Below are 20,785 nucleotides of genomic sequence, written 5' to 3' on the forward strand. Positions count from 1 at the left end.
AAAGTGGATGGGCACTGGAGCAAGAACAGATGTGAATGAAAAGAACGTGGAAGTGCGTGCAATCTTTCAGAAATGAGCAGAAGGTGTTTTTCAGGGGCTCCAACAATCACATCAGCTCTGATTAATGATACCAATTACACAACATACTACTGACAGCACGGAATAATCTCATAAAAATAAAATAAAATCCATCTCTTCTCCCACCCGCTCCAGCAAGCAAAAGGTCTGAACTGCTAAAAAAGCTTAATATCTGAAAAGTTGCTAAATGGAAGAAATCAATGATGCAAATGAGAGCGAGTGCTGGGAAACATGGGCCATAAATTGAATTGCAAACACATGCTTTGGAGCTTCAATGTTTCGGGCTTATTTCGGAGGAGTCTTGAAAGTGGTATTCCTTCATTCTTTGATATGCACTGCCGTGAAATAGCTTCAGTCATGCGCCAGTGATGCTGTGGCGTGCCACTTAATGAAAGAATCAAGCCAACATTAACAGGCTGCTAACTGCTTACATTTTTTCCCACACAGTCATTTAATTCTCATGCCATGCATCCTCTATAAGAGAGTGAGGAGGGTGAACTCGATACTATGAAGCATTCATTCAACACTGATAACCGTTACATCCAGGACTACTCTGTTAATCACTGTTCTTCTCTGTTTTGTACAAGCCAGTTTAGTAATGCATCCTTTCCATTTTAACGGAATAGTTCACCCCAAAATTAAAGTCTGTCATTTACTCACTCTCATGTTGTTTCAAACCTGTATCACGTGGAACACAAAAGATGACTTGGGACCCCATTGAGTTTCATTACACAGACGAAAACCTACTTTAAAATATCTTCTTTTGTGGTTTTGTGAGTGACTGAATTTTCACTTTTGGGTGAACTGGTCCTTTAACTCAATTGCAGAGGTCTTGGGTCTCTAGCCCGGTCGATAACAGCGAATCAGATGTATATTCCACAGTTTTGTACCATTTATGGGTAATTAGAGGTGTCACATTATGAGACTATGTTTCTGAGTCATAAGATCAATGAAGAGATAATTACTGTAGAGCTCATGCAGCTGTAGAGGAAAGTCTGAATGTGGCTCTAATTAAAAATGCATTAATTCGCCATTAAAATACACCCAATTTGGGGAACTTACAGCCGTGACAAACAACACAACTGGAGGCCAATCTCCTTTTGGAATCCAGATTGCAATATTTTGGGACATCAGTGTGGCCACTGAATGGGTGATCTGATGGATGACAAACAGATGATGAATTTGATGAGTATATGGAGCGAAATGGAGAGGCACACAGTGGGATTCCTGTTAGTACTGCTTTGGCAAAGAGACTCCATGAATAAAATAATCACTCTAAACAGAAAGTACTTATTAATCCACACAATATGGATGAATTAATGTCTCTGACTCTGCCTGGGTCTCTGTCATCAGTTAGCTCTCTTTGCATGAGTGAGTCATAATTACCGCTCCACCCACATCCACATATATAATCTGATTGATTTGTAGTCCTAAACCGCTCCAGGAGGACTCTAAATGACTCTACATCGTCAAGCCCTGTTCACCCCACTGACAGGTATCCCTGCTCAGGTCTCGGCTGACCTGTGTAAAAAGCCTGCGTGTCTTCCCAGTCTCTTTCTCTCTCTGGCCAAACGTCCCGTGTGCATCCTGCAGCAGCTGCAATTTCATTATATGCCAATGACCCAGACGCCATCTCCAGAGTGCAGCCCTTAGTGTCCTGTATGAAACCATAGAAAACCCGTGACTGCCTGGACATTGGCATATAATTGCAATAAGAAGACACAGAGAGGGATATAAAACGTAAAATGTGTCAAGATGGCTATTGTGTGGTTCTTATTGCTTGCCAGAGCTCCAATGACTCACTTCTTACAGTGTATCATAAACCAAAAACAAAAACATACATAAAAGAAACACTCAAATTGTACATGCATACGGCAGACTGAGCACCTTAAAGCTAGAACAGGGAGCTGGTTGGTGAAAGCAATATAGTCTGAAAGCTAGTAAAAGTTCTTATCTCTTTATGTGCCATTAATTCAAATCCAGTCAAATTTCAAGTAGTTGATAAATGGTAGTCATAATACAGACGTCTGATCGTTATTATTCAACAATGTCTGTAAAATTTAATATTATGTTATCGACAATCAACGTTCCTGAACTATAATATGTGGTTTATGAGCTGTTGCTCTCACCAACGTGCTTGCCTCGGCTCAAGATATCACCAAAGGGAAAAGAGAGAAGGAGAGGAGAGAAGGACGGAAGAGTAACTGCAGAACACTTGAACATAAGTCAATAAGTCACTGGCTTTCTCATTGCACACACTTTAGTTTAGGGATCCAGGTACAACCTTTGCCCTAACAACCTAGCAGAAGCAGCAGAAGTACTATAATTGACTGATATTGCAAATTGGGGATGTTTGTATGCAGAAAGCTACTTGGAAACAACAATTTAATGAATGGAACGACACTTGTAGTTGCCCATAACACAGAGCTAATGGGTTTGAATACAAAACCTATCATCTCCACTTAAAGGGATAGTACATCCAAACAAAGAAAATTCTGTCATCATTTTCTGTGGTTCCAAGCTCATATGAATTTCTTTCTTCTGTGAAAGACAAAAGATGATATTTAGAAGAATATTTTAGCTGTTTGTGGCCATTATAAAACCAATGGGTAAAACTTTGAAGTTCCAAAAAGGACACAAAACAGCAAGACACTGTTAAAAATATGGCAAAATAAAACTTACAGAAGATGTTTTCTGATATTAGAAAACATCTTCTGTAAGTTTTATTTTGCCATATTTTTAACAGTCTTCACTGGTTTGTGACCAAATGGCATGACATTTGAGTTGGATCATGTGGATTAATTTCATGCTACCTTTATGTTTTGTTTGGAGTACAACATTTTTGGATTCTATTGACTTTCATAATATAGACAAAGTCACAAAACAAGTAGCGGAAGAACTTTTTCCAAATTGTGATGTACATTCGAGTGTAACGGATTGTCAAATAAAAAATATATAAATTGGTTGTTGATTAGATTTTAAGATATTACAGTCAAAAACAGTGGCAGATGAATGCAAACATGTAGGGGTGCCATTTCAGCGTACTAAATTCTTGAAGAAATCTGGCATTCGTCACCAGAGAGAAGAATGTTGTTACGCTGGAAGATTAGTTTATGACATTTTGATTAAAAATTAAGAGGCCCTAATTGAAATGAATAAATAAACATTAAACCCAAAAAATAAGATCAATAATACTCATTTTAAAAATAGATATGGTGAATTTACATTTCATGGCGAATTTAAACATTCTTCAAAATATCTTCTTTTGTGTTCTGTGGAAGACAGTAATTCATACGGATTTGGAACAACATGCGTAAATGATGACTGGTTTTCATTTTTGGGTGAATTATCCCTTTTAATAATCAAAGATTTGATCTGTTTTTTTTTCTTAGGTGATCCTGTGCTTTTCTTGAGTGACTCCCTCCCCCCTTCACCCTTCCCTCTTGCCTTCTCTTTGGCAACACTTCAGCAAATGGGAGGCAGTAAGTTCTTAATGGTCACACCTATAGCTGGGTGTACTGGAGCTCGACTAAATCGGGGCTTGCGTCAGTGGCGTCTGGATCCATAAAGTAGAGTGTGGCAGTGGCTGTACAGTCCTGGGCGCGGTGGGCAGGGGTTGGCCATAGTTTGGCCGCCTGTGGGGTCACCTCTTTGGGCTGTGCCCGCTGGCAGCGTGGCCTGTTCCACCATGACTCCAGAGCGGCCACCAGGCAGGCTAGCAGCAGCCCTGCCGCTAGGATGCAGAAGACCCCAGCGAAGCTGTGCAGTCTCAGGGCACGGCCCTCCGGCTGGGACTCCACGTTTTTGTCCAGGTCGCAGCGACCTTTTCGCGGCCACCACTTCTGCTTTAGTATGTCAAGGTCTCCTTTCTCCTGCAGGTCAAGGATCCTGAAGTTAAAAGGAAAATGGATTGTTAAGAAGGCTGAGCTACTAATCTGTCATTGCTTTCATTAGAATAATAAAAAAAACTATACATTCTGAAATGATTGATTCACTTATTCCACCACTTTGTTGAAAACCTTATTACAAGAGGGAAGTTCAGAACAAAATATGACTCACAGGTGATTACGAGGCAAATACTGGTGCCTGTGATTAAAGTTTTAGCAGTTGCAACTCTTTCATGGATGCTGGCTTTGTGAAGTGGCTTTGTGGTCAGTTTTTGTGGTCTTCAAGGTGAATATTGATGTTTTCTGTCACTTTGCTGCAATAGTCCTGTGTTTTATTTGGACACAATTTTGTCCAACCCCTGTATTACAATCATTGGCCATGGAACATGACCAAGAAACAAACGATGGAAAAATAATACTTCTGGTTTTCAAATGTAAAAAGTGAGGCAATTATCTCCTCAATTGAAAGACAGAGATAAAAGGTCCTTAAATAGTGTTGACAAACTTTGTAAAGCATTGAAGAAAAATCACTTCAGCAATGGTAATGAACATTTGGTCTTCTATAGAGTCTTAATAATTTGCTTTCTCTTTATTCATTGACAGGTTTTCTTATTAGTTATACATTTCAATACAGCAGACGTTCAGAAAGCAAACACATTTGTAAAGAATCCAGAGGAAAAGGTCAATAACTAATGATAGAAACGGAAATGTCAAAGATTGAAAAATAAAGTCTGTTCAACTGCAATCGTCCTGGGTATTAATTTAAAACATGTTTGACTCTAATTCCCCATAACAGACTGAAAGGTGATTGTAGAGGATCCTTCATGAAAATGCATTTCGAGGCCCCGATGTTCCTGATATGTGAATTATTAATTGCCGGCGAGCTTACTTCCCTAAAGCTAATTAGTATGTGAGCAGAGCGTCGGTACGAGCTGAAAATATGAATGCAAATTATAGTCAAACAAATGAAGGGCTGCAGGGTGAGGTGCTTTAAAGCCAGTGGAGAGAAGAAAGGATGGGTGGGAATGAAGATAAATGCACCGAGAAGCAGACACTGGTGATTCAACACGATTCATGGGTTCTCCGGCAAGACTGCGTCTGCCAAGGAAATAAATGTAATGTAAATGAGAGAAAGGACAGATGATGAAAGAAAAATGGAAACAATCCATCACAGTCATGCAGTGTGATGTTTGCAAAGCTTTGGAGCTTGATATTGACTTGAAATGATTGAAACGATGGTGTCTATCCTTCAGCTAGTTTAACGACTTGTATCTTTCTTTCTGATCATATTGCACATATACACTCGCTCACTTCTGCGAGAAGAGATCTCTGTAGGGGCTGCCGTGCTGCAGAGCCAGGCCGTATCCTTTGCTGCTCATGCTGTTTCCTGTGACCACCAGCGTACAATCATCATCTGTCAGAGCGGCGTACTCTAACACTGTCATGTCCCACAGGAAGGCGTATGGATCCCGCTTCACCTGAGAGAAACCACACATACGGTTCAGTGTTTAATTTGCCCATGTATGGCTGAACATCATGGCAGTGTTTTGGGTTTTTGATAATAGTAACGTAAACAAATCCGGAGGTTATCTTGAGATGGAGAGCTTCTCCTTTCAGTCACTCAGTTCTTGTCAGACAGGTCACAGACATCATTCAAAATGAAAGATTTTTATATTTCACTGAAAGTCATGAGATGGCTTTGAACTTGTTTCTTCTCTGGAAAGCCTCCCCCGCTTTCTTTTTCAAGAGATTTTGCTCTCTCTCCTGGGAAAGGGCTTTCCCCCTCCCCCACCACACTAAATAAAGCAGCACAAGCGTCCGCTCTCCTTTCTGTTTCTTTTAAACTCAGGCTCTATCGCAGCCACACAGTTATGACAAACTTTCATATGACAAGTACAAAGGAAAAAAAAAATGTCAAAGAAGAAATCACAAAGAAGCTTCTGTCTCCTGGATCTTCTATATAAACATAAAATTTTCCCTATCTCTTTGTAAAGTTCTACAAATATCCGTCACTGCCTGAAATGATATTTACAGTTTGTCTTTCAAGTGTACATCCATTAGTAGGATTTGGATACTCTCAACCTATTAAAGCATTGATATCAAATGTATACGTATATAAGTGGAATAACATATTTAAAAATATAATTTATTGCTGTGATGACAAAGCTGAATTTTCAGCAGCCATTACTCCAGTCTTCAGTGTCACGTGATCCTTAAGAAATCATTCTAATATACTTGTTTTTTTGCTGTGTTATCATTGGGGCTTAATTATTAATAATGGTTCTTATTATTATCATCAATGATGAAAAAATTATGAAAAAAATGATGTACTTTTTTCTGTTCACAAATGTTTGAATTGTAGTGTATCATGGTTTCTACAAAATATTAAACAGCAAAAACAGCAATGGTTTCAACACTGAAAATAATAAGGAATGTTTCTTGAGCACCAAATCGGCATATAAGAACAATTTCTGAAAGTTAATTTGAAGCTGAAGACTGGAGTAATGGCTGCTGAAATTTCAGCTTTGCCATCACTGGAATAAATTAAAAAAATTAAATATATGAAAACAGAAAACAGTTCCTTTAAACTGTAATATTATTTCACCAAATTACTGTTTTTTTTATCAAATATATGCAGCATAAGAGACTTTTTCGTTTTTTCTTCTAAATATTTTTTTAAACACTTTTCTGGTCTGTTGTGCAGACAGTAATTTAGACTTTTTGTATATATATATGTTTGCTGTAAGGGAATTTATTTTCTAGTCCACAGGGACAAAAAGGGCCACAGTTGAAGAAACACTCGTATATATGTGAATCTGTTGGGCAATTATTGGCAGTTAAACACTTCGGCATGGATGGCCTGACAATAGCATTATTCAACACCATCCAAAGTGCGGGGGTGCAGCCATACAGGCCTCAAATTCTCCATGTCTTATCTCTTTTCATTCTGCTTAATAAATTAGTTCTGAGCCTGCTGAATTGTTAGCTTAATAGCCAGTTATGTAACTGGGCTGAAAAACTCTCATAAAGAGATTCATGTTTTGATGTCTCCTGCAAGAAGTATGCCAGTGGATATGTGACAATAAGATGAGCTGTGAAATTCAATAGCTGCAATTGTTGAAGTTTTATCAAAGGGTTTGATGTGGATATCAAGTGTCTTAAAGATGCTCTTGGCATCAGCAACAGTTTGTATACAAAGTGACTTTGAAAGTTTTTCCAAACATGCCTAAATACATGAATGCATTCAGCAGCATATGAATAATTTTTACGACTCGCACAATATGGATGGATATTACATTGTCTGAGCCATGAATATTTATCTTGATAGTCTAAAGCAGTTTTTCTCATGTTTTCTGTCAGACTTGCATGCTGCATTTCCTTTTCTCTCTTTAATGATGCAAGATGCCAGAAATGTCCTATTTTGAACCTAAACAGACTGCAATTTGCTGATGGGCTCTTTTTGTGTTCTGTGAGACATGCTTTGGGGTACAAAGAGACACCAATAGCCGGCCAGCATCATGCACATGGTAGTGCACAGAAAAGCTCTTACCAGTACCACGGACAGCTCTTACGAATTACTATATAGCAGAAATTCAGAACCACGGACAGCTCTCCACTCTGATTAACACTGCTGGTGCTGATTAGGTTTGAGCTTTTCAGTGTAATGACAGCTTCTTTTATCCTCATCATTCATTCATGTGCTCTGTGTGTGTGTGTGTGTGTGTGTGTGTGTATATATATATATATATATATATATATACACACACATGTATGTATGAAGAGTTCATTTGAAAAAAAAAAACGATAACTTCTTTTTTTTTGTCAGAATCACGTTTTTTTTATTGCGTATATCAATCAAATCAAAGTAATATCAATCAAACTGCAGTAGGGTTGTTTTGATTAAGTAATAATAGCTTAATCAAATACAGGTAATTTACAAAATTAAAGTTCATTGAAAGTATGGTTTTTTTGCATATTCAAAATTAGTTTTATAGTAAAAGCAGATAACTCCAACAGTCGTTTTTTTTTTTTTTTTTTTGGGCAAAAGCAGGTAACTCTTTAGAGTTTAAAAAAACACTTGTTTATTCTTTGTAATCTCATCAATTGACAATCTAGACGCATGACAAACGTTGTTGTTGTTCTGATCATAAACTGTATGGATGTGATTACATGCAATAAATGGAGCTTTTGTAACGCACTGCTTTTGCAAGGCTCAGTGAAAATGTTTCAGATTTTATTTTCCTTTTTTGCCCTGAAGAAGATATCACAGGTTCATTATACACATCATACAGTATGTGTATATGTTTAAATGATATATATATATATATATATATATATATATATATATTAGTGCTGTGAAACGGTTAATCGCATACAAAATAAAATATTTTGTTTGCATAATATATGTGTGTGTTTTGTGTATATTTATTATGTATATATAAATACACACACATACAGTATATATTTTGAAAATATTTACATGCATTTACATGTCTATATTTTTATTCACACAATTTATATTATAAATACATATATTTAATATATAAACATAACATATTTTTCTGAAATATATACATGCATGTGTGTGCATTTAAGTATACATAATACCTATACGGTGAACGTGATTTCACCAAGATTTTTTAAAATGTTTTTGAAAGTCTCTTATGCTCACCAAGGCTGCATTTATTTGATCAAAATACAGTAAACAGTAAAATTGTGAAATATTACTCAAATTTAAGATACTTGTTTTCTATATTTTAATACCTGTTTAATATATTTTAAAACACAATTTATTCCTGATGGCAAAGCTAATTTTTCCAGAGGCCATTACTCCAGTTTTCATATGATCAAATTATCCTTCAGAAATGTTGATTATGATGAGAATATGATGATTTATTTATTTATTACTTCTTTCGGATTTTGGAAACAGTTCTTACCATTATAAATGTTGAAATGTTGTGGAAACTTACATTTTTTCAGAATTCTTTGATGAACAGAAAGTTCAAAAGAACAATGCATTTGAAATATAAATGTTTTGTAACATTATAAATGTAATAAACAGAGGCCTTGACATTTAGGGATCCTAGGCATCATAAAGTTTGAAAAGCCTTGGATTAGGCTACATATGTGGACACTTGATTCCCCCCTCCCCTCCCCACCTCATCTGTGAGTAACAGGACTTTGTGTCTGATACCTTGCGGATGCCTTCAGCAGGAGAGGTCACAGAGTTGTCCTGTCCCTGATTTTTATTGATAGTTCTCCACAGCTCGGCGAAAGTGCTGTCTTGCTCCAAGGGGTTCGTGCCCTTCACCCTGAAATACTCGAACACAGCAGAGTCTCTCACCGTTCCGTAGCTCAGCTCTGTCTGCTTGGAAAGGTCTTGAAATGTTCTGGATTGAGAAGAAAAGTAATAAAAGATATAAAAGGCATATTATTTCAAGTGCACATTATACTACACCGACATGACAACAGAGTGTGGAAGAATTCAAATTGAGCTAATTAACATACTGTATGCTAAGAATTATTGATGCCTGATGTGTTTGCTAAATTGCTGCTGTGTTCACTGTCATGTGCTGGATGATTTGATTTATTATTTTAGTTTTTAAACAATCCGGAGGTCTAGATATGCCTAGATATGAATGGTGCCTATACAGTGTGAAAGGAGCATCAAACAATTAAAATCATACTCTCACTGGAACCAACCATTTAAGCATATCATATGGTGCTTTTCAGCCAACTGAATAACATGTAACAGTGTACACACATAGATAATATTATTTCACTTTATTTTTTAATTGCTCTCTTAGAATTAGAGCAAACATATACAAATATATTCAAATATATACAAATAGCAAATATATACAAATAGCAAATGTCCTTGTTTAGCACTGGTGTTGGTGTAATGCACATACTGTATCCTCAGGCTATAGAATACCATTATCTGCTAAGGAGTTTATTTTAAAATTATTTTTATTTCATCATTGTCTATAGTTTTATGAAGTTCAGAATCTGAAATACATTCAAAATATGCTCTCTCTTCTCTGAAATAAAATAAAAACATTTAATAAAATAGATTATAACCCAGGAGACATGTCCTTCACCTCTCGATGACACTATTCCTCTCAAATGTGCTCATGAATCACAGAGGTGTACGGCTGAGCTACTGATATGCTGCATTTCGATAGGGTAATATGGCGGTTAATGAAAGTCCCTTATCTAACATTAACATTACTGCTTGACCTGGCTCTGTAAGTACCAATCTAACAGCATGAAAATATTTGCCTGGTTCGCATCTGCTCATCTACTTGTGTATGCATGTAGTACGTATGCATTTTTTTCTATTAAAGTGATTCAAAATGTGTGGGCTGGAAGGTTGCTTTGCTACACTCTAAAAAAATGCTGGGTTAAAAACAACCCAGCGCTGGGTAAATATGGATGGATATATAATATATCCATCCATATTTACCATAAATATCCATAAATATCTGTCCAATATTTACCCAGCACTGGGTTGTATTTAACCCAGCATTTTTTAGAGTGTATTTAAAAATTGTGAAAAGCTTTAATAAATTTAAACTGTAGCAAAAATTGCAATTGGTGGGGTGGAAATTGTTCTGAAATGTGTTTTCAGTTCAGATGGCTGTGGCCAGATTATAACAATCTCAGAAATTTTTATGACACTGAATATAGACTTATAAAAACAAAAACAACAACAACAACAAAAAATCATTAGTTTTTCTTTTACATAGTGAAAAAAGTACAGGCGAGTTAGAAGCCAGACCAACAGGCGCACCAATACTCTCTTCTCCACATTATAACAATGAAAGAGCTCATGCAACAATCAATCCCTAATGAAAAGGCAGACTAGACACATCAACACTAAAACTGTCACAAATAATGAATGAATGCATATACATGATGTATTCATTAATTATTTGAATTATTGGGGGAAATTAATACCCCTTGACAAAATACAGTTCTAAATGATTTTGCAGCTAACAGCTGCTGCCTTCCATCTGCAACTTCCGATGTCATGCCGTCCATGTGTGATGTTTTTAGGGCAGCCGGCTGCTCTTCCCTCTTGCGTAATGACACTGTATTGCTTCTCCTTGTGGTTTTAGTGGGGAGTGATTTCATGTTGAGATAAGCATCTTCCATCACCCTTGACAAAGGCTATTTAACACGACCGCACAATTATTTGCAGATTCAATGAGTCAGATTGTTAATCTTGAGAAGATGAAATCAGAACAATTAATCACTTTAATCATACTGCCACAGCTGGAGGAGAACCCCCCCCCCCCCCCCCCCCCCCCAAAAAAAAAAAACTATGGAAATATATTACGCATGGTGTCATCTCATTGTATTTATGATATAGTCATTTATACTCCAAACCCTGCTGAGCAGCTTTTGTAGAGTTTTAACTTTCCTGAAAAATGTTGCAGTTCTGAAATTGAACATTTCTTTCGAAAGCTGTGGCAAAGCAGTTTATCGTTTTCATTCAAGATTTAACATTCAACATTTCAAAAACATTTAAAAAATATATTTTATACATTTATAATGTTACAAAAATGCTATTTTTTATTCTATTCAAATAGATGTTTTTTAAAACTTTCTATTTATCAAAAAATATATCATTGTTTCAAATAAATAAATAAATTAAGGATGGCAAAGCAGCACATGTTTTCAACTTTGATAATAATAAAACTGTATCTTGTGCACCAAATCAGTGTATTAGAATGATTTCTGAAGGATCATGATGTGACACTGAAGACTAAAGTAATGACTGCTGAAAATTCAGCTTTTCTATCACAGAAATAAATTACATTTTGAAATATAATCAAATATAAAGTTCTTTTAATTTGTAAATTTATTTTACAATATTTGTATTTCAGCACAGGCTTTGTATATATGTATTGCTTTTTTGATCAGCCTTGGTAAGCCTTAGAGACTTCTTTTAAAAACATTTAAAATGAACTGCAGTGTACATCAGTGTCATTATCAATTCTATTTTGTTTTTAGGTTTTAACATGTTAAAAAACAATGAAAAATGTGCTTGTGTCATGCCAGTTATTGAGCCTAATTTGGTCTCTAATTTGACCCATGTGGAAAGACGCACCATCATTATACTGAGATGAGATAAGCTATTAATATACACTTTGGGGTTCAGTTGACAAAACATGGATTTGTCAACTGAACCCCAAAGTGTTTTTGTTTTCCACTGTTTTTTTGCAAACAGAATGAAGTTTGTAGTCTGCCCACAGTGAAAATGAAAGATATGGCAAATATGAGGTCACCGTCTTCATTGTGCTGTTTGTGGCTGGTGGTTAAAAAAAAAAAGAAGCATTTCTAAAGGTAAGGTTATTGACCATCACACCTAGGTCAAATTACCTAAAAGGGTTAGTTCACCCAAAAATGAAAATTAGTCTATGCTTTACTCTCCCTCATGGCATCCTAGGTGTTTATGACTTTCTTCTTTCAGACGAATCCAATCAGAGTTAAATAAAAAATCGTCTAGGCTCTCTCAAGCTTTATAATGGCATGGGCGGGTGTTTTTGTTCTACAGTCCAAAAGTAGTCAAATAAAGCACACGCATCCATATTAAAACGATCATCACATGGCTTCGATGCATTTTTGTAAGACAAATATCCATATTTAAAACGATATAAACACATTTTTCTCACTTCTGCACTGAAAAAAAATTAATTGAATTTACTAATTTTTTTTAAGGTAAGTGGTTGCAATCAATTTATTTTAGCTACTCTGCCGGAGCAGATGTATACAAGGATGTCTCCTAAGCGATTGAAGTGTTTTGTTGTTGGATGTAATAATGAACATAGCAGTCGTTATTTACTCCTGACATCTGAGCCACTGAAGACGTAGTGGATTACATTTGTTTTTGAAGGGAATGCGCCCCCGATCTGCCTAAATGCATCTATCTTTGTGCGAATCATTTGTGATCCAGCTTCACAGAAGAAGTGAGTGTAGTGAGTGCTAACTGTCGTAGGCGGAAACCGTTCCGGTGGATGACGTTGGACGTATGCATGGTGTAAGAGCTGGTGATTAGTGACAAACACGGAAGCGCGACGGAGAGAGAGCGGAACAAAAACTGCCGGTCACGAATTTGAAGCACAAAACCAGGATTTGTAAAGAAAATGTTTCGATATAAGCCAAGTGGTTTTCCTTTGGTAACATAAGGAAACTTTGCTTCCTTTGCTCATGTAAACAAATGTTGGTTTTCGCAAGACTCACATGCGCATGCGCTTCGCCTACGTCCTACGTCATCCACCAGAAAGACAGTCTCTCGTGAACGCGCGTACGACAGATAGCGGAAGTTACACAAAACTATTTATATAGTTTTAAATATGGATATTTTTCTTACAAAAATGCATTGATTCGCTACAGGAGGCCTTTATTCACCAGCCGGAGCCGTGTGATGCTCGTTTTAATATGGATGGGTGCGCTTTTTTTGACTACTTTTGGACTGTTGAACAAAAACACCTGCCCATGCCATTCTAAAGCTTGAAAGAGCCAGGGAAATTTTTTTATATAACTCCAATTGGATTCGTCTGAAAAAAGAACAGAAATTTTTTCATGATTTATAAAAGAAAGAAAGTCATATACACCTAGGGTACCTTGAGGGTGAGTAAACCATGGACTAATTTTAATTTTTGGAGAAATTAAAGCAACTTGACATCTTATGGAACGAGACTTACAATTACTTCTAAAAATAAATAATGTGTTAAAAAACCAATAGATTTAATTATGACCCTTGATCCACATGCTACTATAGACAACACTCTTCACCAAACCACACTTATTGAGAGAAGGCAGCAAAGAGTGAGTAATGAGCTGTTAACACAGGATGTGTTCTTGCATTCAAAAACAACTAGACAGTGTGCAACTGAATGGAACAGAATGAGCGCGGGGGTCATGGGATGTGTTTTTAATCATTGAAGTGTTTTTAACATGCTGAAGTACAAATATGCTTATTGTGAGGGATGTTGAAAAAAAAACAACATGAAGAAATGACAAAATTGCCAAAGATGTCAACCTGATGCATTTGCATAAACCAACAATGAAAAAAAATGAATGAATCAGTAGTTCTTTTTTATTTTTGTTTTGATCAACTGAATATACTTTTATTGTCCTCTTGAGAGAAATTTTTTAGAACTGCATTTAGATAACTGCAACTAAACTGCAATATAAAATAAATCAGATAAAAAAAAACAATTAATGTGTCTCAAATATATATTTAAATAAACTTAATTAGATTTTTTTAAAGCAGATATTGATATGTATGTTTCAATTTGCAATCAATTTGATCAATTAATCAGCATATTAAGTATAATGTTTAATCGACTGACAGTACTAAACATGTAATGCAATTTCCCAGGATACCTAGCGGGTAAGTACAAACTCCATGCACAAATCAATAGAGGTGCTCTATAAAAGGTATTATTAGCCATAATGGGAAAATAAATTTGAATGTGATAAATTATCTCGTTGTTCTTGTTTTGTATGAGAATGTTCCAAACGCCCTACATCCAACTAAGCTTAGAAATATGGTGCCGTATTAAACCACACTCAACCTTAATTATGTGTTCTGAAGCCAAAAAAAGTAACTGCTTTATAAATCATGCAAATTAAAAGGCTGACTAAATGCTCACAAAATAGTTTACAAACAATTTAAAAACACAATGCAAAATAGTAGACCTACATTTTATAAACAAAATTACACATCCAATGATTTTTATAGCATACAAATGCAACAGAACTTTGAATGCATTCATCACTTCCATCAGCCAATCATAGCCCACTGGCAGAGTGAAGCCGAGCACTTGGGAACCTCAGGACTGTACACAACGTTTGTCAAGCCTGAATCCCATTTTGTATCTAAGGCTGATGAGAGATATGAAAGACTCCCAGTGGACTCCCAGCGTGCTAACGATACCGTATCATGCACCAGCAGGGCTGCCTGATTTTAATAACAGTTACAAACAAGGTGATTAGCACAACCATAGCAGCTGTGGATGCTGCCACTGAGAGACGGAAGAAATAATCCCCCAGAGCCTCAACACACACACACTCACTCCTCTCTCACAAGAGCTGAATAAAAAATGTGACGGCACCAAACTCTCCATTAATGTTCTAAAGCTGAACCTTTGGGGCAATGGTGTGAGGTATTACGCTGGTGAACTAACAGGTCCGCCAGGAGTATAAAGTCAGAATTCAGAGGGACAGAATGCAATAAGCTTCTCCAGTCTTGGGTTTTAAGCTGAGCTGAGAGGGCCGAACTCAATGAGCAGGCAGATAACATTTACAGAGGCAGTAGGAAACTATTTGCACATCAGGTAGGGCATTACCAGTTCATATAAAACAACTCTTATAGCCAAATAAGTAGCAGGTTTTAAAGCAGAAAGAGGATGTATTTCTGCTGTGACAATGCAATTATTCTTCTATAGTGAGGGAGAAAGAAAAAAATCACTGTAGCTCTTTTGTGGTGTGTTGTTTGTGCTATCTGACAGTTGTAAGTGGTGTATATATATATAAATATAAAAAAATACCTGTGTGTTTATAACAACAAGTGCATGAGATTTCTCTGAAGTGGGAGTAGCCTGCATTGACAAAACACCTAGAACACATAAAAGGAGAAGAAAGGGTTCTGGCGTCTACACAAAGGAAAAAAAAAGAAAGGATTTTAATATGAGGCGACCTTTCGTGGAATTTAAGGAGAATGTCAGTGAAGGACCAACGTGGTCTCTAAGAACTCACAGCAGGCATGCTGTGATTTCAGATTTAATTTGAAGAAATATGATCATTTAGCTGACTCACAATGTTACTACTTTCAAATTTAGACTTACTTTCTCTATGCCTTAAAAATTCAGAGTCGGATAGGGTTTGCACTGGCTAGTTCTGTCACACTGGGTCAGTATCAAATATTCGTTTCCCCCTCAAATGGCTAAATAGTTGATTTTATATAGTGACAACAGAACTGTTATTATGCAATGGTAAAACATCAATTGAACTAGAGTGCAGTGTGTTCAAAAAGCACATTTTAAGCAAAGCACAAATGCAACTGTGGACACCAGAGGTGGTATAAGTCCATTAAGCATATTCACATACAAGCCAAAATTCTCATGAATAACCACCCCAAAAGCTTGAACACTATATGACTTTTGCCCAGGTTTTTGCCCTGATTTAGTCTGAACAATTCGATGTTAGTTGCCTAAAGTCAGAGTCAGATCGCAGATTTTAACTGACATTTTACAGAAAATAGTGCACTGTATGATGGGCACAGACTTTGATTTTTTTTTTTAGCTTCTGACTCTGAATCCATCCAGTTGGATGATATCAAACGTGCTTGATGTTTTAAGCAAATTATAGGAAACATTTTGTTTTAATTTGTCATGTGTCTCCTAGCAATAAGATGTGTGTTTCTGCACGAGTTTGTTTGAAACGACTTGAAAGTCTGATAGTGTGATCCTTGTTTAATGTGTGCTTTATCTCTGCAAATGAAGGTTGTATGATGTATTCGAACCTTCAGTCAGAAGATGTGACTTTGAATGGCTGTTCATGGAAAAATAAGCTTTTCAATACAGCATTTGGCTAATACCTTGACTCCTTATCTATATCACTAAACCCCTCTGTGATTTTATTTTTTTCCTCCATTATGTTCCTTACTGCTGCTTTTTGGCAGTGACACAGGACTGCAGCCATGTAATAATGAAGATACACGCATTTTCATGTTCTCTATCCCATATCAACTAGCAGACATTTTATCACCCCACGTACTCTGTTAACCCAGCGTTGAACTTTGCTGAAACGGCACAGTGCACTGTGAGCCATTTACATAAGGTAAACACTGACCGACAGAATAATCGACTGCTTTTCTGAATGACTAGTCAACTAGTAAATATTAGCAGTCTTGCAGGCCCTAATCTGATGCTAATGAATGCAATCTAGTGACGTGATAGAGATGTGACAGCTCTAATAAGTCTCTATGACACACCATGTGGTCAACAGCGTGATGAGTCAGGGTTTATAAGCCTGCATATGGACAAGCATTTGCAGATGTGTGGAGTTCTGGCACTGAGACACAGAGCTGGACTAGTTAGCTTACCGAACAGAGTTGTCCATGCGGGATACGGTGAGGTAGGCTGCTAGGTTGGCTGTGTAGGACGAGCAGACAATGAGGGTAAATAGCCACCAGCTTCCCATTGCAATCCTGAGAGCCATTGAACTCATGAAGGTTTCACCATCTGCAAACACAAGGAAGAAAAGAAAACATTCAATGGACTGCTTGTCATTGTTTACACCAATTCAAAGATACATTGATACACAAAAAACACAAAGAATGGAGAAAAATGCAGGGTTTTTAGACAGCAGGGTCTAACTGATTCATGCTAACCAGCTAAACCTTGACCCCTTGTCTATATTACCGAACCCATCTGTGATTTTATCTCATTTCAGCCTTCCATTATTTTTCTTCCTGCCGCTTTTTGTCAGTGACACAGCACTGCAGCCATGTAATAAGATTCATTCTCCCATCACCCGTTTTTCTCAGAAAAGCTCAACACCTTATAAGCCTGTGCTGAAATGTCAACACAATATTCCTCTCCAGCGCACACAGCCTTGGAAATGTCATCACTGACACAGAGACAGTGAGAATAAAATGGGAAGGGAAAAGATCTGTCCGCTATCATGCTCAATGGAGCTCGTTAGGGGCTATAAATTTTCTTTTGGGATTCTGAGCCAAATTATCTGAGATCTGAAATGTCCCTTTAGGCCTGAAAGGATATCCACAGAGTCTGTAATTGGAAAGGTCAAAGGTTACGTGGGCAACCATGCTCATTATAGGGTTGAGAGTGCACTAGTTCCACATTGAACCTCCCGAGAATAATAAAAAAAAAAATGCTTGTGCTTTTTTTTATATGCCCAGACATAAAAGTTGAATTTTTGAATAATTTTTGTTCTAAACATGCACCACACCAATGTGTAAGTTTAGTAAGGGGATTTCACAATATATTTACAAATCTTTTCATTAATGATGATTAGTTGCATTTACAACATAGTAGCATGTATTCTAGGGCAAAGTAAAATATGCCAAATTTTATATGACTGGAAATGAAATAGCTACTACCATCAAAACTTTGGGGTTGGAAAGATTTTTTAATGTTTATGAAAGAAGTCTCTTATGTTCACCAAGGCTGCATTTATTTGATCACAATATAGTAAAAAGTGTAATACTGTGAAATATAAATTTAAAAAGTGGAATTGTCAGCAGCCATTACTCCACTCTTCAGTGTCGCATGATTTATCAGAAATCATTCTAATATGCTTATTTGCTGCTCAAGAAAAAAAAAGAACTATTATTAATGCTGATAATGTTTGTTCTGCTTAATATTTTGCTTAATTTTTTTTTAGTATCATCTGATGAATAGAAAGTTCAGAAAGACAGGATTTATTTAAAATATAAATATTTTGTAACATTACAAATGTCTTTACTCCCTAGCTATGTTTCCATCCAAAGATTCAAATTTAACTTATGCACAAAACTGGAAAATCGAGTCAAAGAGAACAAAATTGTCACTTCCTGGTAAACTGGCACTAAATATCACTAAGAAAACTAGGAGAAGTGCCACTGAATATAATAATTTTCATATATGATAAATTACTTGCGCCTCAGAGCGAGCAGACGAAACACAATAAATGCAGTCATTGCTATCGGAGGTGGATGCTAGCTGTTTGGGAATGCAGTCGTGTAAGACAATTATACAGAAATACTTTGACGACAGACATTGCTCAAGCATTTCAGAATGACCATAGCAACATATAGATGCTGTGAACGCTGCTAGTCAAGTTATCCCGTCTCATAGCGCAAAGCCACATGACTTTTTTTGATGCGTATGGAGGACTTTATTCGGTAAATGTGTTTCCATTGTAGTTAATGCACATTTTTTCTTATCGGATATGCACAAAAGATTTTTATGCGCATTTTTAGAATTTATGCGCATCTTGGCGTTTCCATCCAGCGTTTTTTTTAAATGCGATATTCCAAAATGCGCATAAAAATAGGTGGATGGAAACATTGCTACTGTCACTTTTGATTTATTGAATGCATCGTTTCTAAATAAAATTTCACAGTAATTGCACAGTACTGTATCTCTAGTCACACTGGCCACTTAAGAGGACTGATGATGGACAACAAGCAAAATATTGCTAGATCATAAAGGGAAAGTTCATACAATAATAAAAGTTTTGGGTGAACTATCCCTTTAATTTTGAATGAACTATCCTTTTAAGGCTCCTAACACTTGTTAAGCAAAACTGTCCATGATGTGTTACTTTTTAATAAGGGTTGCTACTAGGAGCCCAGGCACAATTTGAACAGTATAGGGCACCTGCTATCATACTGTTGTCCTTCGTAAATAACAAGCACATTTTTATTTAAAAAAGTGACCCAAATGCAAAACCTATTTTCATAATTACTCACGGTGTGTTTAATTTTCAACTTATGGGTCCAAGGCTTATAATTACAAATTGACAAACAGCTGTAGAAAAAAAAGGAAATATCATTCAGCAGCTGCTGTAAATTGCTTGCATCTTGGTCTAGCTTGCTACATTTGAAAGCGCACAGAGACACTAAGAGTCAGCCTGGTATTGACAAGATACCCAGAGTACGCAGAATGGAAAAGTGCAGCCATTTATCTAAAACTTCAACAAAAGACACTCACTCCTCTCTTCATAGGCACCTTTAGACACATGCAGCTGTGAGTTACTCATTTCCTAGGGAACAATATATTTTGTCAAACAGTCAAAATGTAGAACTCTAGGGACTGTCTCTAGTGCTGTAAAATATTTGAAGAATTATATATTCTGCTGAAAAGATATTTTCTTAAAATAAGTCTTAAAACTCTGCATTAGCCGTGCTCCTGCAGACGAGAATGTCAGCAACTGATTGCACCATCCAAGTGAGGTGACTATTCAGCAATACCTCATCCCTCATGTTCATGTGACGTGACCCAGCTCACCTTGCTGTACAAAGGCTCCGTAGACGATCCAGATGGCACTTTGGAAGGACGTTGTGACAGAAGCAGGCTGGTGGGGCCCAGGAGGATTCTGGGAGCGGACAGACTGGACGCGTCGGAGCAGAAAGACCATGACACCCACCACAGGAATGGCAGCAGCAATGCAGGCCCACACTGCCAGGTCAAACGGTGCCAGCAAGGAGAAGATGTTGAGTCTCTCTTCTGTTTTAGTCATCAGGATTCCCACAGAATAATCCAGATAGCGTTTACTGAAGTCCACCACATTCTCTCGCTCAGGAGTGATGGTGATGGCTGAAATGGCCACATCTGCCCTCTAAATAGTAATAAGTCAACATGCAGTCTGAGATAACAATAACACAAGCGAAATCTGGCTGTATAAGTTACAAGAGAGTAATTCTGAATAAGTGCAATGCCTTCACAACCATATGTGCCTAAAGCAGTTAACAATTAATTGACTAATATCAATATGCAGTTTGACATAAAAAACACTACATGGAATAGTCTTTATGAATTTGAATCTCACCTTCCCAATTAGTTCTCCAATCATTCCATTCCAAGATCCGTTGGCCTGAGGAGATCCGTATTTCCCATCAGCCACTTGATACATTTCATACTTAAAGCCCAGAATTTTGGCAAGGGCATCTAGAACATCTATGGAAAATCCCTTATATCTTTTGGGCTGACCTAAAATGTTTTCTGCCACCATCACGAATGGCTCCTCCTGAAGACAACAGAATAGTTTAGGGGTTCATTTGATTATTTAATTATACT

General features: G+C 36.8%; 1 protein-coding gene across 1 annotated transcript in view; it reads right to left on the minus strand.

Moving 5' to 3' along the window:
- LOC306886016 (glutamate receptor ionotropic, delta-1-like) overlaps positions 1–20,785 on the minus strand; it is a 283,753-nt gene that overhangs the window by 872 nt on the left and 262,096 nt on the right. The window contains exons 10-15 of the mRNA XM_079442866.1: positions 20,538–20,735; positions 19,997–20,327; positions 17,086–17,224; positions 9,160–9,355; positions 5,277–5,443; positions 3,726–3,966 (exon numbers count right to left, since the gene is read on the minus strand). Coding sequence (XP_079298992.1) covers positions 3,726–3,966; positions 5,277–5,443; positions 9,160–9,355; positions 17,086–17,224; positions 19,997–20,327; positions 20,538–20,735 — 1,272 coding nt within the window. The remainder of the gene's footprint in view (positions 1–3,725; positions 3,967–5,276; positions 5,444–9,159; positions 9,356–17,085; positions 17,225–19,996; positions 20,328–20,537; positions 20,736–20,785) is intronic.

The sequence above is a fragment of the Barbus barbus genome, assembly GCF_936440315.1.
Source record: "Barbus barbus genome assembly, chromosome: 20".
Taxonomy (NCBI): Eukaryota; Metazoa; Chordata; class Actinopteri; order Cypriniformes; family Cyprinidae; genus Barbus; species Barbus barbus.